We start from the raw sequence: 22,598 nt of genomic DNA on the forward strand, positions 1-22,598 counted from the left end.
CTGTCTCGAGTTGTCTTCATAGTTAATCCATGATCTGCATTGCTGCTGTTTACCTTACTTGAATTGCACAATATACATTCTGAACTTCTAATCATTTATTGTATTTTAATAAACTGCTTCATTGGAGCATTTTGAACTGCATGTATGTCTATGCCTTTTATTTAATTGAAGGGGATCTGTGTATGGGGTTTGATCTTTTGATTGGGTTTAATATTCAATTTCCCTTGTATAATTACAACATCTAGTAAGGGTGGTGTAGTCAATTATATTGGTGTATAAGGCCCGTGGTTGAATTGGGTATGTGGGCGGGCGCTACACTGACTTGCTTATTGTGATATATTGTATCCCTATGCTTCTGCTCATCCAGTTGAACATCAATCTGGGTTTGTCAAAAAAGTTGTATAACAGTGGCTCGCAAGTGACTTTGGGAACGCTCAATTAATCAGCTCTTTAGTTGATTAATTGGTCAGGTTAATCTGTTAACCGGAGCAGCCCTAATATAGACAGCAGACATAGTTAAGGTTTGAATGAAGGTCAGATTGGCAGGCTCAAGAAACGCTATGAATTGCAATTTCCTAACCTTTTGGACCAAATTTTAATGTTGCATTAACAAAGTTTTTGCCATTGAATTTACATATATATACAGTGCCTTGCAAAAGTATTCAGACCCCTGACCAATTCTCTCATATTACTGAATTACAAATGGTACATTGAAATTTCATTCTGTTTGATATTTTATTTTAAAACACTGAAACTCAAAATCAATTATTGAAAGGCGACATTGATTTTATGTTGGGAAATATTTTTAAGAAAAATAAAAAACTGAAATATCTTGCTTGCATAAGTATTCAACCCCCACACATTAATATTTGGTAGAGCCACCTTTCGCTGCAATAACAGCTTTAAGTCTTTTGGGGTAAGTATGTACCAGCTTTGCACACAGTGTCGGAGTGATTTTGGCCCATTTTTCTTGGCAGATTTGCTCCAGGTTGTTCAGGTTGGTTGGACGACACTTGTGGTCCGCAATTTTCAAATAGTGCCACAGATTCTCAATGGGATTGAGATCAGGACTTTGACTGGGCCACTGTAGGACATTTACCTTTTTGTTCTTGAGCCACTCCAATGTTGCTTTGGCCTTGTGCTTGGGATCATTGCAGTATTTCCCTGTATTTTGCTCCATCCATTCTTCCTTCAATTTTAACAAGATGCCCAGTCCCTGCTGATGAGAAGCATCCCCACAGCATGATGCTGCCACCACCATACTTCACTATAGGGATGGTGTGTCTTGAGGCATGGGCAGTGTTAGGTTTGCGCCACACATAGCGCTTTGAGTTTTGGCCAAAAAGCTCTATCTTGGTCTCATCTGACCACAAAACCTTTTCCCACATCGCAGCTGGGTCACTCTCATGTTTTCTGGCAAACTCCAGACGTGCTTTCAGATGGTACTTTTTGAGTAACGGCTTCTTTCTTGCCACCCTCCCAATACAGGCCAGTGTTATGCAGAGCTCTTGATATGGTTGACTGGTGCACCATTACTCCACTCCCAGCCACTGAACTCTGTAGCTCCTTCAAAGTGATTGTTGGCCTCTCTGTGGCTTCTCTCACAAGTCTCCTTCTTGTTTGAGTGCTGAGTTTTGAGGGACGGCCTTTTCTTGGCAGTGCCTGGGTGGTGTGATGCAGCTTGCACTTCCTGATTATTGATCCAACTGTGCTCACTGGGATATCCAAACACTTGAATATTATTTTGTACCCTTTCCCTAATCTATGCATTTGTATTACTTTATCTCTAACTTCTGTAGAATGCTCTTTGGTCTTCATTTTCCTTCAGATTCACAGCCTGACCAATGATCTTTCAACAGTGGGGTTTTTATCCAGAAAATGTGACAGCAACTTTAATGGTTCACAGGTGGAGGCCAATGGTAAGGTAATTGTGTCCTTGTTAGGGCAATTTCTTTCATCGGTGTAAACTGGGAGCTTCCACAGCACAGGGGCTGAATACTTATGCAAGCAAGATATTTCAGTTTTTTTATTTTTCTTAAAAATATTTCCCAACATAAAACCAATGTCACCTTACAATAATTGATTTTGAGTTTCAGTGTTTTAAAATAAAATATCAAACAGAACAAAATTTCAATGTACCATTTGTAATTCAGTAATATGAGAGAATTGGTCAGGGGTCCGAATACTTTTGCAAGGCAATATATATATGTACTTTTTATCTATCTTACAAAAATAGGTTATTTAAAAAAAAATGCAAGGTTTCATTCAGTTCAGATTTCATTCAAAACTGCACACACTTATTATCCTGAATAAACAGATTGATGCAGCCCTGTGAACATAGGGCAGTTATTTCCTTTAAAATGTTATCACCATAATAAAAATATAATTAAGAAAATAAAAAGACAATCACAATTTTATTTTTCTACCAGAACTTCAAGATATCATTAACTTGTGACTTTTAGAATGACAAGTAGGTTTCAAACTACTACCATCTTCAGGGAATACAAACAAACAACAATACCTGAATGTAAATAAGATCTGGCCTGATTAGGTCAAGTGCACAGGCCAACTTATGAATAATAGTAGTAAACCGATTCATAATATTTAGTATAACATTGAAAATAGTTGTGGCAGACTGTAGCTCAGTTCCTGAATCTGAATGCATGATAAAAGTATATTAAAGAAATTATAACAACCACTTATTGGATCTTAACATGGGAAATAGAAATATACAGGTAACGATCAGAATGGCCACTACACAGATGGTATTACTACAAAGCTTGTTTCTGTATGTTCTAATTATCATGATCATATAGAGTGTGTATAATACAGTATGAAAATAAAAACAGCAATACCTATGAAGTCTGTACTTAATGGTTTGAATCCATCTCCGATTAAATAAGTCTGGCGGTCTCAACTTGGCTTTCAGCAGGTATTCGTTCATCTCAAAACCACCACACACTCTGGCACAATTGTCCATTTCTACTTGTTAGTGGATTACAAAAATAAAATAATAATAATAATAATGAGTACCAACCTTATTCAAAATTACCACTAAAGCATTGGACCAATAATATTTTAAGTGTATAAACTAACATGTAACATTTTATTTGATTCAAACAGCAAAATAGCATTGTACAGTAACTGTAAATGCCAGCAAAGAAAACGTTGGATAAATTCCAGCTAGAATATAATTTGGCAACACTGGGCTTGTTTTCCATTAATCAGGTTAATGGTTTGGGTGTGTGGTGTGTAATTTTAGTTTTCTTTTTAATCTATCACCTTTGTTACCAATACGTTTTTAACTATGTATCCGTGTATCTGGTTTCAAGAAAGTCAGACTTTAAATACAGCACTAATCTATTTCTCTTTGAGTTTAGAGGTATGAATGAAAACGTATACTTTATTCTAACACTGGTTTCAGTCGAGAGACACTAGTATTTAAATTAAATGACATTTTGTAGGAATTAAAAATACTGTTAAGGAGTTTAGATCGTATCCTGTAATACTATGCTTTTTAACTCATATCTAAAGAAGCAATCCCTAAAGGGTAATCACAATAGCACTTAATTAAGAAGAACAACGAAGCTGTTAGCCCCATTGTAGGGAGGGGTTGGCATTATTTACACAACCCTACACTTGCAGGACAGCACCTATGGACAATGTGTAAAGCATTCAACTCTCTGGGGTTTGACAGCATTTACTAACAGACTCCAATTTTCACTTTGGAGTTCAAACTATAGATTCAATACCAAGGAACTTTTTTTATGACACCCTCCCCAATTTACACGGCTCTCCCGGTGATCATAAGATACTCCTCGCCTTTGGGTCATCGCCCACTCAATAGTTAAATCGTCAGGATTCATGTTTCCTTCACGCTTTTAAATATATTAAAATTGGAACTATTGTTGCACAGGAATGTCAGTGCGAAATCCCCTTGTTTAAAATAAATACTGAAAACATATAAACGTCTATTGGTGTAGCCAGTTACTAAAGCACCGGTATCTCGGGTTTTAATGTTACACAGTATCATGAAACTGTTGCCAAGTGCTACAATATAACCCGTCTCCACCTCTCCACACATTCTCTTGTCAACCCCCATTTCCGGCGCATGCTCAGTTCACGTGGACCCCTTGCTCGGTTTTGTCTCGGGATTGCCCGGACATTTTCGCCTCTTTGTTTTACCGAAAGTGGATTTAACTCGGATTCAGCCTCAGATCCAGCGGACTGTTATGCTTTCACACAGGTTAGTTGTACAAACTCAAACAGAAATTGACTTGAGCATTTTGCAGAGGTTATTGCTTGTCCGGGTTATGTTCGAATCACATTTTTTTTTGTGTGTGTGTGTCTTGTTTTCTGGTGGTATGTGCATGCTGTTGTATGCGTCTGTGTAGTGGTGCTGTGTGTATGTGTGTTTTATATATATGTGTGTGTGTGTGTGTGTGTATGTATGTAGCGACGCCGGGCCCTACAGTTATGGGGTCATCTTTTATTTATTTTTTTACAAAGTGCAAATTGTACGGATCGGACGACGTGGGCAGACGTCGTTATAATCTTTGCTGGGTCCTGCAGTGAGGATATGCGGTCAGAGAACCCAAAATGTTTTTGGGATTCCCTTAGTTGCTGCACTAGTCGGCAAACAGATTTGTTTCAGTAGGCTGGGATGCTTAGTTGAATCTCATTGAGTCCACCACCATTAACCCTGTAGTTTCAGGGTTAGAAAGTTGGGGGGGGGGGGGGGGGGGGGGAATAGCTAACGCACACATGATGGGTTCAGTTGAAGCTTAAGTACTAATGATAGAAAGATGTAGAGACTAAGAGACTTGAAACTGTTGATTATATTTTAAGTTTTAAGGAAGTAGGAAGCAAGTTATTTTGCATTAGGAGAAACAAAATCGTTAACGATTTTACCCCAAGTATAGTTTATGAGAAACAATGGAAATTAAACTGATTTCCTCTAACTAGACAAATTGAGAACATAAAATGCAGTGTGTGTGTGGTAAGGACTAGAACAATGTTGCTGTGTGTTGACTTGGATTTTAGCTATAACGCGCAAAATATATCCTTGTAATGATATTGCAATATATCTGTCATTCACCTTGAGTCTCATAGACCACGTTTCAAGTGTTGTTGTTGTTGTTGGTGGGTGTTTTTTTTTTTTTAAATGTTTGTGTAACCACCAGCTGGACTACCACGTGTTAAAATGTGTACTTTCATAGTGAGTGTGTCTGTGACTGTGAGTAGCCGCCTGGTTTCCTGTTAAATGTCCTAAATATTATTAAATGCTTATCAGGTGTCAAAATTCGCAGTAATTTAAATTCCACATGTCAAGTTTCAAATAAATGCTTGTAGCTTTATGTCCCAAGGAGAAATTATATCAAAATAACATCACAGGAACACCCCCCAAGATGTCACTGTCACTGTCACTAAACAGAAAAAAGATGAAAATGTTTACGTTTAGAGGAAGAAGTAACACAATTTTCTAAGGATATTGTTACACTCCAACTTTATTTCACATATATTGGCTTACTACTGTATTGGGAGCAGTGTACAGTTTTAATGGCATATACTGTATAATCCTATATTTTCTGCAGGGTCTGTTTTAACTATTGTGGATATCTGCCTCATCTTTGCTTGAAAGACCCTATTCACCACTTACTGTATGTTTGATGTTCCATGACAGTTCACTATTCATGGCCTATATCCATGCTGCTTGTTCTCATTTATAATGGAAATGTCCAGTACAATATTACTATTACACAGGTCATAACTGCCATTTCTTGAATGCAATGACAGTCAGTTCAGCTGAATAACATTGGAAGAAGCAATGGCAACTTATTTATTCTCAAGTTTTATTAAACTTCTAAGTACACTTACTGTAATGTGTGTGCAAACACAGTGATTTCAGACTGGAACCCTAATGACATCTTTACTAACTGATTCCTATACAGGTATAAACCTTGCAAATCTCTTAGTCAGTTTCAGGCACCCAGATGCTCAAGTCTTCATGCACAAGAACAATCCTTTGATTGCATTGGGCTAGTAATTGTTAGACAATATTTTTTTCTTTTGTTAAGATCTCACCTTTTCAGCTTGCTACATACAATTGTCGCTTCAGTAAACGATCTAGGGAAAATACCAGTTCTGTGGGTATAGTTATAAAGTGTACCCATAGAAGCCTGTTTATAATAAATACCAGTGATGTAGTCGAGCCGGAGCACGTCGGGACGCCGTTCCGGTACTTGTTTCTATAGGCAGAACGTTGACTTAAGAATTAACTTAAGACTCTTTACCGATTTGATATAAAAATCCGTATATGGCGACCAACCGGTATAATTTCGGTGTCTAGACACCAATGAAGCGACATATATTCCATGTGGAAATCAAATTAGTCTTTCCATTGAATAGTCACTAGGAACAAAAAAATCAGTGTCCGGTTCCTTGCATACCAGTTTTCATAGTGGTAACCGGCGCGTATTTTAAATGTTTCCAGTCAAGAGTCAACTACACATTTCAGTGAGTCATCCTTGTGATGCAATGAAGAGAACACTCGGGATTCTATTACAAACTACAGTACTAATTTAAGAAGGCTAACCATTTTTTTTTGTTGTTGTAAAAATGCTGACGACGAAGACAGCAAAAGTGCATTATGATGACTGTGGCCATAAACATGGGTTTAAAGCTGCTTTATATATCGTTCTGTGCAGACCGGGGGTTTGGAATGAACGACGGCCCTTGCTTTTTTGAGATCTAATATATATTACAAAAGCATAAATAGTGCTACACATTTATTTAAAAAAAGTAATGTTATAAACTGTTTATTTATGTACCTGCTTTGCTTGTTTTTTCTCACAACTTGCAGTATCAGAAACCTTTTTTCTTTATCTGATGAGATCAGATGCAGTACGTTAAAAAAAAAAAAAAAATCATAATTTAGTGTAAAATTATTGTCCAGAACTGTCGACCAGATAGACTTTAAAAATACATTTAAAAAACAATTAATTGTACTGATACAGTTCTTAAATTGGTGATGAGTAAAACATAACACTGTTTGTGTAATTCGTAATTTTATTGAATGGCGAGCTCCAGAAAAAAGATGTGGAGGAAGACGTGATTTACTAATACTACAGGGCGTCGTGGTGATTGAAGTTCTGCACTGGTGATGACATATTTGAAAGGAATAGAAAACAACATGCATGATAAAAATAGCCCAGAAATAACAAAACCACCAAAGACAAGATTTACCAGTTAGATGCTTTCAAAACCAGCCAAATTTGGCTGCAAAATCGCCAATCTGGCAGGACTGAAGGGGGGGAGTAGCCTAAAGTCGCATGCGAGACGCATGCATTGCCAATTAAATGTTACCTCTATTTCAATGTACAGTTAAAGCGTAAATTCATATTTGTTTTTTAAAAAATCAATATTTTAATTGCCGTTCCAGCACTTTTAGATTTAGGACTACACCACTGATACATACTGTGTATATCTCAGAGTTGCTTTTTTATATTGTAGAGGCTTATCCTGTTGTGAAGAAGCCTGGTTAGGACATTCTGTACCACAAGTTATTGAATGTCATAATATTGGAATATGAATTCCTGTACATGTCTGACACTTCTCCTTTTATTTGTACATGATGGAGGCCATGGTGATCTACTGTCCTCTTTTTCATGATACAAATATAAATTTTGTATTTACAGCTCTATTTGTGGTTTAAATGCCTGTTTCGTAGGGGATAAAATAATGTTAAACTAACCTGAGGAAAAACACAAGGACTCGAGCCTCTTGTCAAAACAATACATTTCTAACAGTTTTACCTTACTTAGCAGGGTTTTCAAAATAAGCTGGTAAACAGTGCGATCCACCTTCTGATACTAAATGTTGCACTGTCTACTTTTATTAAAAAATATTAAGATTATTTTCGGGTATTATCCTTGCCTATTTTTTGTTGTATTATCGTATTCTAAGGCGATTATATAGTACATAATAGCTATACATATGCACCAAAAAAAAAAAAAAAAAAACTGTAAACCTATTGTGATATCATAAAAATGTGTACCCAGGCACTTGTCAGAGATATTGGGGGTTCATGTATAGAGGCTGTATGCCTTTAAGAAGAAAGGTAGAATGGGACATGAGCTGAGCCCTTGTCGGCTGATTTACAAATACTTCAGTGCAGAGAGGTGCTGTATTAACATCAGCAGCAACCCCAGTTTCAAGCAACAGTTGTTATGGTGTCCAAAGTGTGTGTGAGTACTGTTGTGTAAAACAACTGCTTAAAATGAACAGTTGCATTCAAGAAATTTAGAACAAGAACAGAGAAAAATAAAAATACACTTACTGTTTGTGTGTTGCACACGTGCCATGAACAATTTTTTTTAATGAAGGGCTGTAATGCAACAAATAGCTCAATAATTAAACAAAAAAGGAACTGAAAAGGTTGCCGTACCAAACTGACAGTAAACCAATGTTATCTTTCGCCAGTCAAATCATAAAGTGCTTACAGTAAAGTTTTAGAGTCCCACGAACAGATTTTTTTCATCTGTTGCATCTTCAACATTGTTAACCTCAAAGGATGATTTAATTGTGTAGCAGATAGATGATGAGCTGATCATATCTCTTCAACCAAAGAAGCAAGCACAGTATTTAAGACGTTCCCATAATGAAAAACAGTAGCGTGAGTTTTGTACTAAAGCAGGGCCTGCTGTTGCAGGGAAAACAAAGTTTATTTCTCAAACTGGCCAGAGAAGTGAAAGCAGACTGCATAGAAATACTTGTGACTGTAATTAGGAAGTGTAGTACTGAGAAATAAAAAAACCTAAATATTTAGGGAATTCAAAATTAAACTTATTGCAGCTTACTTGACACCAGTAAAAACAATGGCATTCATTAAATGTAGCTCTCAGATTGTGCTTGCTGTGGTGTGTTTAATATTGAAAACAGCAGAACGAACATGCTGCAATTTAAACTTGTTTTTAATCCGATGAAATAACAAACAGCCACGCCTGCATGAAGGTTTCATTTCCGAAAGGAACATTTCTGTTAATTCTGTTTAGCCATATTTTTGTTGATTTGAGACACACAATGAGCTAGAAGTGCTTGTAACAAGCTGCTTCCGGGGCATTGATATGTGCGTTGCAGGGTTAGAAACTAACAATATTGTTCTACTAGTCCAAAGGACTAGTACATTTTGAAACTTGCTAGTCCTGATGTGAAGTGGAATCAACAACAACAGTTGGGGTCCCTAAAAACAGGCTTAGATTTTATTTTGCTAAAAAATAAACACATAAATTTAGATTTACATTTTTTTTTTTTTTTAACAAAGCACCTTCGTAAACGCTCATACAGATTGATCAATCACCTGTTTGCACCTCGTTACTGAGCGACTGCTGTACTGTGTGCTGAGAAACTGACACTGACATCACCAGACGGGATGACAGAGGAAAAAAATCTCTCAGCTGTGTCACCTTGCCGACCATGAAGCTCCGCCTGAAATTGACACTGACACACATAAAATGTTTATTTTATTGTACATTACATGTGTTGCTATTTACAAAAGTTCTGTCTGGATATGAATTATACAGTAATTAATGTAGTGCATGTACACATGCAGTCTTCACTAAATTCCCAATTTAAAGACAGTACGTTTCACTGTAGCCCTCGGGATGAAATTGTTAGCTTGGTGGCTATTTTTTAATTAGCAGTGGGAGAAGACTGCTTCAGCAAGTACAGTAGAATCTACCAGAACTGATGGACGCTGAATCTACTAGGTTTAGATACTAATGAGAGCATAACAAACACAAAAGAAAAACAAGGGAAACAGATCTTTTAAGAAAGCTGGGAGACTTTGTATAAATGGATTTTATGTTAGCTAGCGAGGTTCGGGGGGCGTGGAGCTGGGGGGGGCCGCTAATCTCTAATCTTTCAATTTTCTAATCTCCAGTTAATTAGTTCTATTTACTATTTAAGACCTGATCACCTGCACCTTTTCTGTCTAGTGTTTCGTTTTTCCTCCTCCTCCCCTCCTCCACCTTCTACATGCCTTCGCATCGGTCATCTCTGGGGGGCAAGAGAGGCTCACTTCCCCGACCTCAGGGCTAGGCAGCCGCCTCCCTTACCTTCAGGGGTTCTCACCGCGTGAGTCAGAGCGGACCCCCGGCCAAACTCTGTCCTGTCGCAGCTCCTGCGCTCATCTCACTTGAGGCTCTCTTCTATTCTGCCTCTCTTCAGGACGTGGTCACTCGTGCCGAGTCATATACTAACCTCAATGCTCTGTCCTTATTTTCAGGTCCCAGGCAGCGTGATGTCTCGGCCAATCAGGGGTTTTACGAGCGCCCCTTACATAAGCCTCAAATGCTGGGTACCTCTCTCATCTCCTCCCGAGGGGTGGCTTTTCAAGTCTAACCCTCATATGTGTTTTCAGGTTGCCGGGTCCTCCGCCCCTGGGATGTCGACAGCGTCGGCCCCAGTCGACGACCTCTTTTCTATCCTGTTTCCGGTTGCCGGGTCCTCCGCCCCTGGGATGTCGACAGCGTCGGCCCCAGTCGACGACCTCTTTTCTATCCTGTTTCCGGTTGCCGGGTCCTCCGCCCCTGGGATGTCGACAGCGTCGGCCCCAGTCGGTGACCACATTCTGTCCTACTAACTGCTCCTTGCTGCTTCTTCTGCCTTATCGTTCCCCCCCAGCTCACGCCCAGTGAAATATTTTTAAAAGCTGCAATAACAGTTCTGCTTGTGAAGCATCCACACTGTAATTTGACAGAACAGGTGATTTATTTGCACTATGCGGGACCTTAATTTTCCCCCATTGGTGCTTGAGCCCCGGAGCGCTCACGGAATCACCGCCTGCACACTTATTATCCGTGATTAAAGCCTGGTTTTCAAACAAACTAATTATCGCTCACCAATACTGTATTGGTATAAGAAAAGTGTGTTTTAAAAAAGTAAGCTTCCAATCACTTAAAATATGCTGACGATGATGACTGCTGACAGCGAGTCGCAAGATTTAAACGTGTTACTTTTTTATAGATAAGAACTCACCTTTATTATGAATATATTATGTTTTAAACAATGTACTATGATAATGTTCATTATGGTAATTATTTGTTTATTAGTTTTAAAATGTTGAGAAAAACATGACCAACTGTTTGACGTTGTTAGTATAGCCGGCCCACTTTGCTAATGACATCTTCAGTCAGGGTTGTAACCCAGTATAACTCTCCACATTTTTATAAAATGACTTTACACTTACTTCAAAAGATGCAACGTGTTCAGTAAATTCAGACGATTATCTTCGCATCCCGCGCAGATGGAGAACACAAATGTAAAATGTCTTTAAGTGGGGTTGGCATTGCAGGGGATTTGAGGGGAGGTTTCAGTTCCGAGTGACTGTTTTTTCTAAGCATTATTTGTGAATGCTTATTCACCATTGCTACACCCCATTAGAAAATTGACTTCCATGCATTTTTTTTTTAACGCAAGGCTGAACGTGAGAGCATAGGTGTACGTTTGTTTTAAGTACTCACCCAGAGGACTACTGAGACACAGACATCAACTAGTCCTCATCAGATTTAATAATATTAATAATAATAATTAAAAAAAACTGCCTCTTTAGTCATAGTTGCGCCCCCCCTTACTGACTCTGCATACCACTGTTTTAAATCACTGCAGAAAGAACGATAAAAAAGAAAAAAAAGAAAAACATAACAAGTGCTCTGGCTTTTCTTTTCCGTACCACATCATGGATCATTACTGCTGTGTTACCTGTTTGACAGTGTGTAAGTAATCCTTACACTATCAGTGAACTAGAGCTTTGAAACAGACTTTTTTATGGTCTAAGCTATTTTTGCGTTTTTTTTTTTTTTTTTTTTTTTTTTTTTTTTTTTTTTTTTACTGTTACTAGATTTGTGGCTATAACTTTAACTTTAAAGGTTACAGGTACATGTCATACATGAAATGAATGTGCACACACTAAGCTTTCATTAAAAAAGTGAAATAGTCTGAAACTCACCCTGTTCAAAACAGATAACAAAAACCACAGAAAAAGAGAGACGCTTTTTAGAAAAAAACATTGTTTATTGTTTGTGAAAAAATCATTTTAGCATGGCCAGCTCAAATCTGACAGTGCACAATGAAACTTCAACATGTAGGGAACATGGAATTATTATTTGTTTTTAACAAATTGGATACAAAAATTAAGCAATTATGGCCATATATACAAAAGGGACCGAAAGCAAAAAAAAAAAAAAACCATTGAAATTGTTTGTCCCAGGCACCCTGATCATGTGTCACAAGACGGGGCTGTTCACTGTCGCCTGAATAGCCAGCAAGGTGGCGACCAGGGCAACATAACCCTAAATAGCTCTGGTCTCGTGCATCTGATCCACAAACATGAAATAAAAAATAATATATACAGTGCCTTGCGAAAGTATTCGGCCCCCTTGAACTTTGCGACCTTTTGCCACATTTCAGGCTTCAAACATAAAGATATGAAACTGTAATTTTTTGTGAAGAATCAACAACAAGTGGGACACAATCATGAAGTGGAACGAAATTTATTGGATATTTCAAACTTTTTAACAAATAAAAAACTGAAAAATTGGGCGTGCAAAATTATTCAGCCCCCTTAAGTTAATACTTTGTAGCGCCACCTTTTGCTGCGATTACAGCTGTAAGTCGCTTGGGGTATGTCTCTATCAGTTTTGCACATCGAGAGACTGAAATTTTTGCCCATTCCTCCTTGCAAAACAGCTCGAGCTCAGTGAGGTTGGATGGAGAGCATTTGTGAACAGCAGTTTTCAGTTCTTTCCACAGATTCTCGATTGGATTCAGGTCTGGACTTTGACTTGGCCATTCTAACACCTGGATATGTTTATTTGTGAACCATTCCATTGTAGATTTTGCTTTGTTTTGGATCATTGTCTTGTTGGAAGACAAATCTCCGTCCCAGTCTCAGGTCTTTTGCAGACTCCATCAGGTTTTCTTCCAGAATGGTCCTGTATTTGGCTCCATCCATCTTCCCATCAATTTTAACCATCTTCCCTGTCCCTGCTGAAGAAAAGCAGGCCCAAACCATGATGCTGCCACCACCATGTTTGACAGTGGGGATGGTGTGTTCAGGGTGATGAGCTGTGTTGCTTTTACGCCAAACATAACGTTTTGCATTGTTGCCAAAAAGTTTGATTTTGGTTTCATCTGACCAGAGCACCTTCTTCCACATGTTTGGTGTGTCTCCCAGGTGGCTTGTGGCAAACTGTAAACGACACTTTTTATGGATATCTTTGAGAACTGGCTTTCTTCTTGCCACTCTTCCATAAAGGCCAGATTTGTGCAGTATACGACTGATTGTTGTCCTATGTACAGAGTCTCCCACCTCCGCTGTAGATCTCTGCAGTTCATCCAGAGTGATCATGGGCCTCTTGGCTGCATCTCTGATCAGTCTTCTCCTTGTATGAGCTGAAAGTTTAGAGGGACGGCCAGGTCTTGGTAGATTTGCAGTGGTCTGATACTCCTTCCATTTCAATATTATCGCTTGCACAGTGCTCCTTGGGATGTTTAAAGCTTGGGAAATCTTTTTGTATCCAAATCCGCCTTTAAACTTCTCCACAACAGTATCTCGGACCTGCCTGGTGTGTTCCTTGTTCTTCATGATGCTCTCTGCGCTTTAAACGGACCTCTGAGACTATCACAGTGCAGGTGCATTTATACGGAGCCTTGATTACACACAGGTGGATTCTATTTATCATCATTAGTCATTTAGTTCAACATTGGATCATTCAGAGATCCTCACTGAACTTCTGGAGAGAGTTTGCTGCACTGAAAGTAAAGGGGCTGAATAATTTTGCACGCCCAATTTTTCAGTTTTTTATTTGTTAAAAAAGTTTGAAATATCCAATAAATTTCGTTCCACTTCATGATTGTGTCCCACTTGTTGTTGATTCTTCACAAAAAATTACAGTTTCATATCTTTATGTTTGAAGCCTGAAATGTGGCAAAAGGTCGCAAAGTTCAAGGGGGCCAAATACTTTCGCAAGGCACTGTATATATATGTATATATATATATATATATATATATATATAGGAAAACAGGTTTGTGCCATCAATGTCGCCATTTCTTTTATTTTGTAAAGATTTTTTGTGAAAATGTTTGTTTACTGCACCAAGGTAGGTCTCTCTTCAGTGCAGCAGCAACATTCCAAAACACTCGCATTCAAGTCTATCTCCTAATACGGTCATTACCAGAAATATACAAGTAGGACCTCGTTTTAAAGGCCTGTATCTCCTCTTTCCAATGACATATTGCAAGCAGGGCTGTCTCTCACAGTGCCTGAGTAAAAAGAGTTAAAGGGCCAGGTCGCTGGTGGGATATTTAACATTGGGCGAACCCTAAAAGGTTAAAGTTATAACTGTAAAAAGTTGTCAGGATGTTAACAATGAAAAAAAAAAAATTACGGGTATGTTATTTAAACAGTTGTAGCAACACGTGTAACGCAATATTTTTCGGAACCCCGCTACTTATCTAAGTGTGTTTTTTATTTTGTTTTTTGCTGTTCTTGTTTTAAATTTCTTGAATGCAATTGATAATTTTAAGCTACATTTTTACACAACAGTACTCAACACATTTGGTCACCATCACAACCAGTGCCGATGTAATGTCAAAAATGCATCCCTGGGTCATATGGGCATGCGCAATACCTGTTTCAGTAGTCCCCGCCTCACTCTTTTGTCTCGCCTACTTATTTTTTGCATCCTGTTAAGAATGGCCTTTGTCAAATCATTTAAACTAGCAAGATTCAGTTGAAATAGTTGTATTGCCACACTTTTTGTTATTATTTGTTTAATTGTCCAAATAATTGTACAGGATTTTTGTTTTTTAAATTTTACAGGATTAATATTCCACCTTCCTGCTGTGTTAAGAAAACCAGGTTTCTAGATATCTGGGAAATAAAAAATTTTAATGCATTAAACTAAACAACATGACATTTTTCCCAGAATAAAATGATCAATTATAAAAAATAATAAAAAAAAAAAAACATTTTCACAGGGCTCCAGTTTCTCTGCTTTGGCTCATGTTGTGTAAAACGGGTTATCGAGCACAAAAAAACAAAAACAAAATAAAAACTCCTCGCTGGCTGTCGTTTGGTCAATCTATGGTAAGATTGACAGAGGAACCAACCAATGCTATTGTAAGCACATAGAGCTAGATACTGCACTGTCCATTTCAATTGTAGCCTATTTGGACATTCAGTGTTTCATTGTGAATAATAATACAACTGAAAAAAATGTATACAATTATTAATCACAAAAAAATATCCAGAAGGGTTTACCAAGCAGCAGAAGCTAAATCTCTGTCGTCTCAGTCCCAGGTTTTCATTGGAAGGTTTGTTATTTCATTAAACATAGGTTTTATTGTCTTACATTTTAAAGGAATTAGTTGTTGTAGTGAATTACTGTGGTTGACCTGTATAGTTTATTGATTCCTGTGTATTGTGATGTGAGAAAGGGAGGGTGCCGGTGACAGGAGCGCCAAGATGTGTGTGAGAGAATATTTGTCTATATCTGTCTATATAATATATATATAATATATATATAATTTGTCTATATATAAATCGCTTTGTTTCAATAATAAAACTAATATGACATACAGTTAAATTAATATCAGACTCTATTTTGTGTTATGATCTATTATTATCATTTATTCATAGTCATTATCTTTACCTTACTACCCTGTTTACAAATGTATTGCACGTATTGTATGACAAATGTATGACAATCAAATTAGCTTATTGTGGATTTAAAACAAACATGCATGCAAAAGAAAAAAAATCACGTTTCATCTGCAGTGCTACCCTGCTGAATTATTATTTACTGAACCCTAATCACAATAACTGTTAGTAGAGCTCTTATAAACGTTTACTATAGAAAAACGCATTGCAAACTTAATGCTGCATATTGAAGCAGTGAGGTACGGTACAGAATATTTAAAACATGGCAAATGCACAAGATAACTGTTGGAAACTGCAAAAATCACTGTGCAAATTTACAGTGGTAACTTTAGTAAGGCATCCTACATAAACACTTAAGTACTTGCTTACAGTTACAGTATGCTAGGAATGACATTTTTGAAGCAAAAAGTAAGCGTTTGTCAAGGAGCAGACTTGTAGTCGAGTCCTCAAACCTCGACTTCCGAGTCCAAGTCCTTGACTTCGAGTCCTGAGTCTGAGTCCTTGAAACAAACTCAAATCAATTTTCATTAAACTTATGAACAATACTACTGCATTGTCTAATGAAGGATTCAGAAAAAGCTCATGACAAACATTAAAGCTTATTTGTAACCAGATCTTTGTTTATTTTATCATACTTTCTCAACAGGAAATATGTAAATTATCAGCATTGTGTGTTAACAATAAATGTTTCTGCATTTAACTCAGTTTGGCCTTGTTACACTTTAAAAACACAAGTTGTGATAACATGCCACTTCCTAATCTTGAGCGGTGAGGGCTCATGAAAATGCCCCCCTGACTGAATACCCGTTCTGTAGGTGCACTTGAAGCTGGAATTGACAGCACTGACATCTAAAGCAGAATGGTAGAGTATTCTTGTTCTGGTACCAGAACTTCAGGCAATCTCCATCAGTGCCTTCACTGATTGCTTCCTACTTGGTCAACTGGCTCTGAGCTGATGAAGTTTTATCCTGTGTAGTGTGTTTCTTCCTGTAGCTGGAGAAAAGTTTTAATGACTTTGTTGGAGGGGGAAGAGATTCATCCTCACTACTACGGTGGATCCAGTCATGCCTACTTCAGCTTGCGGTGTACCCTCACACACGGTCGTGATTTGTTGTGTAATAAAGAAGATAAGTAAATTGCTAATTTTATATGTGCATTTATTATCAGAAACTCAGTGCAGAAGAAATTTGCATAACACAGTTTACTAGTTTTAAAATCTCTTGGACTTATTAAGGACGGATTAGCTGTGATGTTTTCCCTTGAGCACAGCCAGCTGTAGACTCCAATTACCAGCAAGTGTGTGTTAAAAAAAAAAAAAGAAATCTTAATACAGACATTTTATTATTTTCCTTTTAATTGATAAAAAAAACTACTTCTGTATAAAAGTTCCACCCCTTCCTTGAAATATTCATTAAAACTGGGTGTGTGTTAGATTTTTTTTTTGCTATGTGAATTAAAATAATTAACTATTTTTAATGTATAAAAGAAAGAAAGAGCACCTTTAAAGATATTTCCCAAATTCTAGCAACTAACTTCATTAGCAAATTGAGGATAGTATATACAAACACTGCTTATTATCACATGCTTTTCAGTATTGTCTACATAATTACATACCAGTATGTACTTATTTATTTTATAGCTTTTTATTCTTTCTAACATGTTTTTTGGTTTGATTTGGAAAGATACTGATAAAGAATAAAATAGACTATAATCTCTCCTAATAGACTGTTGTCAAAACCAATTTCCTTCTCTGAAATGTACTGCAATTAATGGGTAGCAGCTAAAACATCTCTACATTAGACAAACTTTTCTGTGTGGATATGTGTAGCATGTCTGTGATAGTTTACTCATTTATCTGAGTATACTCCTGCGCTGGAATTATAATATTCTTATGCACCGGAGCCTCCAGGACATTAGCAAGTTTCTGGCTTTCAAGAGCAATACATGCTTTTCCCAGTTGGAGTGTTGAATTCCATCTGGTTGAAGTCACCTCAGGTATCCCAAAATTAGCACCAAAGCGCTTTTCAAAAGCATCTCTAAATGATGAGCTTGTGCAAAACTGATGCGATACGATTGACAGGGTTTGGACAAGCCTTTAAGCCGGGCTTACACTGCATGATTTTTGCAATCGGGAGACGCACCGCCAATCACTGTTGTCTGTGCATTGTTTTGCACAGAAAAAAAGAAGAAAATGTGTACTATGTGTGTGTAATAGGACCGTGGATATTGCTAATTTCATACTCTGCAAATTCCAGCATGAGAACTTATACTTCAGGGACATAGACTGCACACATGTTCAATATTGCGATTAAAAAACAACAACAACAAAAAACATTTATAACAGTTATAACATTATAGCAATGTCAATATTTATTTCCTTGACGTCTGTGATCTGAACCAACTCAAGTCGAGGTGCATCCAAATATATAAAATCTAATCTGTTCAAAAAGCGCAACACTCGCTCGTAGTACAAAATATTTATTAGATTAAAAGATTGGCCGTCAAGCGATCTTCATCAGAATACCAAATTCTGATGAATAATTTGAAGACTTTTAAACTAATGAATATTTTGTACTATGAGTGAGTGTTGCGCTTTTGACGCACCCCTCCTCCTCGTATTTTGATTAAATGAGCAATACAAGCATACAGTAGGGGTTTGAAAGGGATATCGAATACGAGTGACTGTAGAAATTGATTGCCATGAGAGCACACACTACCACACACAGTATCTGCTTCGGCGTTAAGAAGTTATAACAATTATTTACTTACCAGGTACCTGAAGTTGCAAAGCAATTTCCCTCCATCTTTGTTCCTTCAATGAGCGATCGTGATAAGAAATGTCACTTATGTCAAACAGACACGGGTGTTCCGGCCACATCTCCACCATCCTTTCCTCAATTTCGAGGCTCCACACCTTGCGGGGCACAACCTTTCTCTTCGTCGCTACTGTTGCTAGCTTGTCCTATTGGCTACTGGCAGGATTCGTCAATAAATCGGCCTGTAGCCCCTCACACATTTCACGAATTGCTTTGTTTGGGACTAAAGTTTTCTGACATGTTAGAAATTTGTCGGGATGTCGTAAGAGCGTCGGGAGATCGCAGGAGCCATTATCCAGGCATCGTAGACCCTCTCACATTTACAGACAATTTTGTCCCCGCCAACCTCATTTTGTCCCAGATTTTAAGAAATTAGTCATCGACTCCTCAGCTTGTCGGCAATCAGCAAAAATCTTGCAGTGTAAGCCCAGCATTAGTCTCCTTCAGCCCGTCAGAGATGACCCATTGCAGCATGTGTGTGTAACATGAGAGTCTTTTGGTGTCTACAGTTCATGTCGAGGACAACATTAACCACCTTCTTGATCTGACTGAGACAAATCTTCCCAAACTTGATCATCATCAAGTTCATCGCTTGCATCATGATCTTGATTGTCAAGCTGATCAGCGCTATCATTATGAGGAAAACTGGTGGTGAATGCTCTTTTCATATTTGTTGCGTTGTCTGTAATGATGAAGTCAATTTTGTTCTTGATTTTGAATTCCTCATAACTGCTTCAAGTGAATGGGTCCCCTGGATTCTATCACAACACAAGAGATATGATATCAAGTCAAGCTTTTCTGCCTTGTTATTAACTTGTATGATGTGTACTGTCGCACGAGGAATTCACACATTTTCATGTCAGTCCAGATGTCTGTTAGTCCAGGTGACTGAAATTCTATCACATGCTCGAAGTTTTTTTTTTATTGCATCTTTGATTTCGAGGACCATTTTAGGTATTTTGCTAGATGTTATTGTAGACCTGGAGATTGGCCGATAGTTTGGATCCATGATGTTAATGTCCTGAAGTTTTTATTGTCAACAATTGAGAGAGGTAGTCTGCATTCGAGAATAAGATCTTTGATGAGCGCTTCATTGATTGCTCTTTGACGAGGATGATTCACATCTATGTTTTAATATTGAGTAACAAGAAAAATGAAGTAATTGACTTCTGGCCAATTTGAGAAAAAGTTCCAGCTGTAGTTTGGTCAAGATATTCCCTGTACCTAAAAAATAAAGCAAAATAAATAAAAAGAGAATAATAGTGAAGTTGAAGTTAGAAGTTAAATCTCAAAGTAGTGAGCAGTTGTTTCCTGATGTGACCTAGATGCAAAGAAATGCAGAGTCCTTTTCTTCAGATATTAGTTTAGTTTATTCAATACAGTGCAGAGAAAAAGTGTGAACCCCAATGATAATTATGGAAATTAGTTTTACCATGATAGCCTTCTTGAATCAAAACCAGTCTTTTCTTAAATATCCAGTAGGGTTTATATTCACCAATTCCATGTCTTTTGAAACAAAATGATGTATGAATTAGACAAACAATGAGTAATTACGATTTAGAGTATGTGAAAAACCCCTGGTTTTATCAGCTCAATTAAGGGGATAATTAGAATCAGGTGTTTAAATAATTAGGTAGATATTCAGGGGTGAGTTTGGGAGGCCCCATCCTATATAAAGATCAGAAACTTTGTGAGTTTGGTCTTCACCTTACAGGTGTGTGGAAACACGTCATGCCACGATCAAAAGAAATCTGAGTACCTCAGAAAAACAGTTATTGATGCTCATCAGTCTAGAAAGGGTTACAAAACTATTTCTAAGGATTTGGGGCTTCACCAATCCACTGTCAGACAGATAGTCTACAAATGGAGAAAGTTCAAGACCACAGTCACTCTATCCAGGAGCGGTCGTCCTACCAAAATCTCTCCAAGAACAAACCGGAAAATCATCAAGGAAGTCACAAAGAACCCCAGAGTAACATCCAACGATCTGCAGGCCACTCTCGCCTTGGCTAATGTGAGTGTTCATGACTCAACTATCAGAAAAAGACTGAACAAGAATGGTGTTCATGGAAGGATAGCCAGGAGGAAACCACTGCTTACTAAAAAGAACATTGCTGCCTGTCTGAAGTTCGCCAAAGAGCACATAGATGATCCACAAGACTTCTGGAACAATGTTCTCTGGACAGACGAGTCAAAGGCAGTACTTTTTGGCCTCAATGAGAAACATTATGTTTGGCGAAAACCAAACAGAAGAACCTCATCCCAGCCATCAAGCATGGTGGTGGGAGTGTGATGGTTTGGGGCTGCTTTGCTGCCTCAGGACCTGGACGGCTTGCCATCATTGACACAACCATGAATTCTGCATTGTATCAGAAGATTCTAGAGGAGAATGTCAGGCCATCCGTCCGTGAGCTGAATCTGAACTGAAAGTGGGTCATGCAGCAAGACAATGATCCTAAACATACAAGCAGATCTACAAAAGAATGACTGCAGAAGAAGAACTTCTGCGTTTTAGAATGGCCTAGTCAAAGTCCGGACCTAAACCCCATTGAAATGTTGTGGCAGGACCTGAGGCGAGCTGTCCATGCAAGGAAGCCCTCAAATGTCACAGAGTTGAAGCAGTTCTGTAAGGAGGAATGGGCCAAAATTCCTTAAAAACGATGTGAGAGACTGACCAACAGTTAGAGGAAACACTTAGTTGAAGTCATTGCTGCTCAAGGGGGTACCACCAGTAAAGGTTCACATACTTTTTCACACATAGATATTGAATGTTGAATCATTTGTGGATAAATAAATGTTGAAAAAGTATCATGTCTTTGTGTCATCAGGTTATATTTATCTTATTATTATTATTATTATTATTAGGATCTAATAACATTTTAGGTTTGAAATATGTGAAAATCCTAAGGGGTTCACAAATTTTCTCGGGACTGTACAGGGAATCATTTTTCCATGTGCTAAAGCGACCTAAAGGTTGCTATTGCAGAAAGTAAACTGGTTCTAGCTTGATTGTGTTTGTTTTGTACTTGTTCTTTTGTGTTCTCACACTACACCTAAACTGTTATCTTGGTGTGTTTTTTTTTTTAATTTATTCGTTGCCAATCATTTTTTTATTGTTTTCTCCCAATTTGGAATGACCAATTATTATTTGAAGCTCAGCTCACCGCTACCACCCCGGCGCTGACTCGGGAGGGCGAAGACGAACACACACTGTCCTCCGAAGCGTGTGCAGTCAGCCGACCACTTTTTTTTTTCACACTGCGGACTCACCATGCAGCCACCCAAGAGCTACAGCGTCAGATGACAACGCAGCTCTTGGGCAGCTTACAAGCAAGCCCGCAGGCGCCCGGCCAGACTACATGGGTCGCTTGTGCGGGGTGAGCCGAGGACACCCTGGCCGACCTAACCCTCCCTCCCCCCAGGAGACGCTCGGCCAATTGTGCGCCACCCCCTAGGAGCTCCCGTCCATGGTCGGCTGTGGAATAGCCTGGACTCGAACTCGCAACGTCCAGACTATAGAGTGCATCCTGCACTCCACGTGGAGCACCTTTACTGGATGCGCCACTCGGGAGCCCCTATTGGTGTGTTCTTTTGTCCTTTTGTGCTATCACACTACTCCTAAACTATGCTATCTTGGGCGTATCAGTCCATCCAGCACTGGGTGATTGTGGTTGCTTCAGCTGCTAAATTGCTGCTGTTGGCTCTATGCACATACTTGTGGGTTCAACCGATTTCTGCCGCCTGTACTAGTTGCAATCTTATAGCTAACAGTTCCTCATACCTTCTCTGCCATTTTTTTCTGCAAAACTGTAAATACTTGCATCTTATATTGCATCTTTCCATGTTTTCCAAATAATAATAATAATAATAATAATAATAATAATAAAAAATAGGTTTACTAACCAGAATCAAAGCAATTAACTACAAACAGAAATAAAATGGCTCTTGGCCTACCTTACTTATTCTGGATGGACATGTGAAAGATGCCTGTTGAAGTTTGATGTCCCCAGTTTTTCTTCGATCTTTGTCTTGCAAAATTTGCACTCAGCACTTGATTTCG

The 22,598-nt window shown here is 38.2% G+C and overlaps 1 protein-coding gene across 2 annotated transcripts in view; it reads left to right on the plus strand.

Moving 5' to 3' along the window:
• The first annotated feature begins 4,101 nt into the window (after positions 1 to 4,101).
• Positions 4,102 to 22,598, plus strand: part of LOC117421483 (polycomb group RING finger protein 3) — a 147,185-nt gene continuing 128,688 nt past the window's right edge. Inside the window, exon 1 of one of the 2 annotated variants that reach the window (XM_059025788.1) lies at positions 4,102 to 4,246. In XM_059025788.1, the coding sequence (XP_058881771.1) occupies positions 4,112 to 4,246 (135 nt within the window). In that variant the 5' untranslated portion in view covers positions 4,102 to 4,111. The remainder of the gene's footprint in view (positions 4,247 to 22,598) is intronic. The other variant, XM_034035951.3, reaches the window with a different exon arrangement.

The sequence above is a fragment of the Acipenser ruthenus genome, chromosome 1, assembly GCF_902713425.1.
Source record: "Acipenser ruthenus chromosome 1, fAciRut3.2 maternal haplotype, whole genome shotgun sequence".
NCBI lineage: Eukaryota > Metazoa > Chordata > Actinopteri > Acipenseriformes > Acipenseridae > Acipenser > Acipenser ruthenus.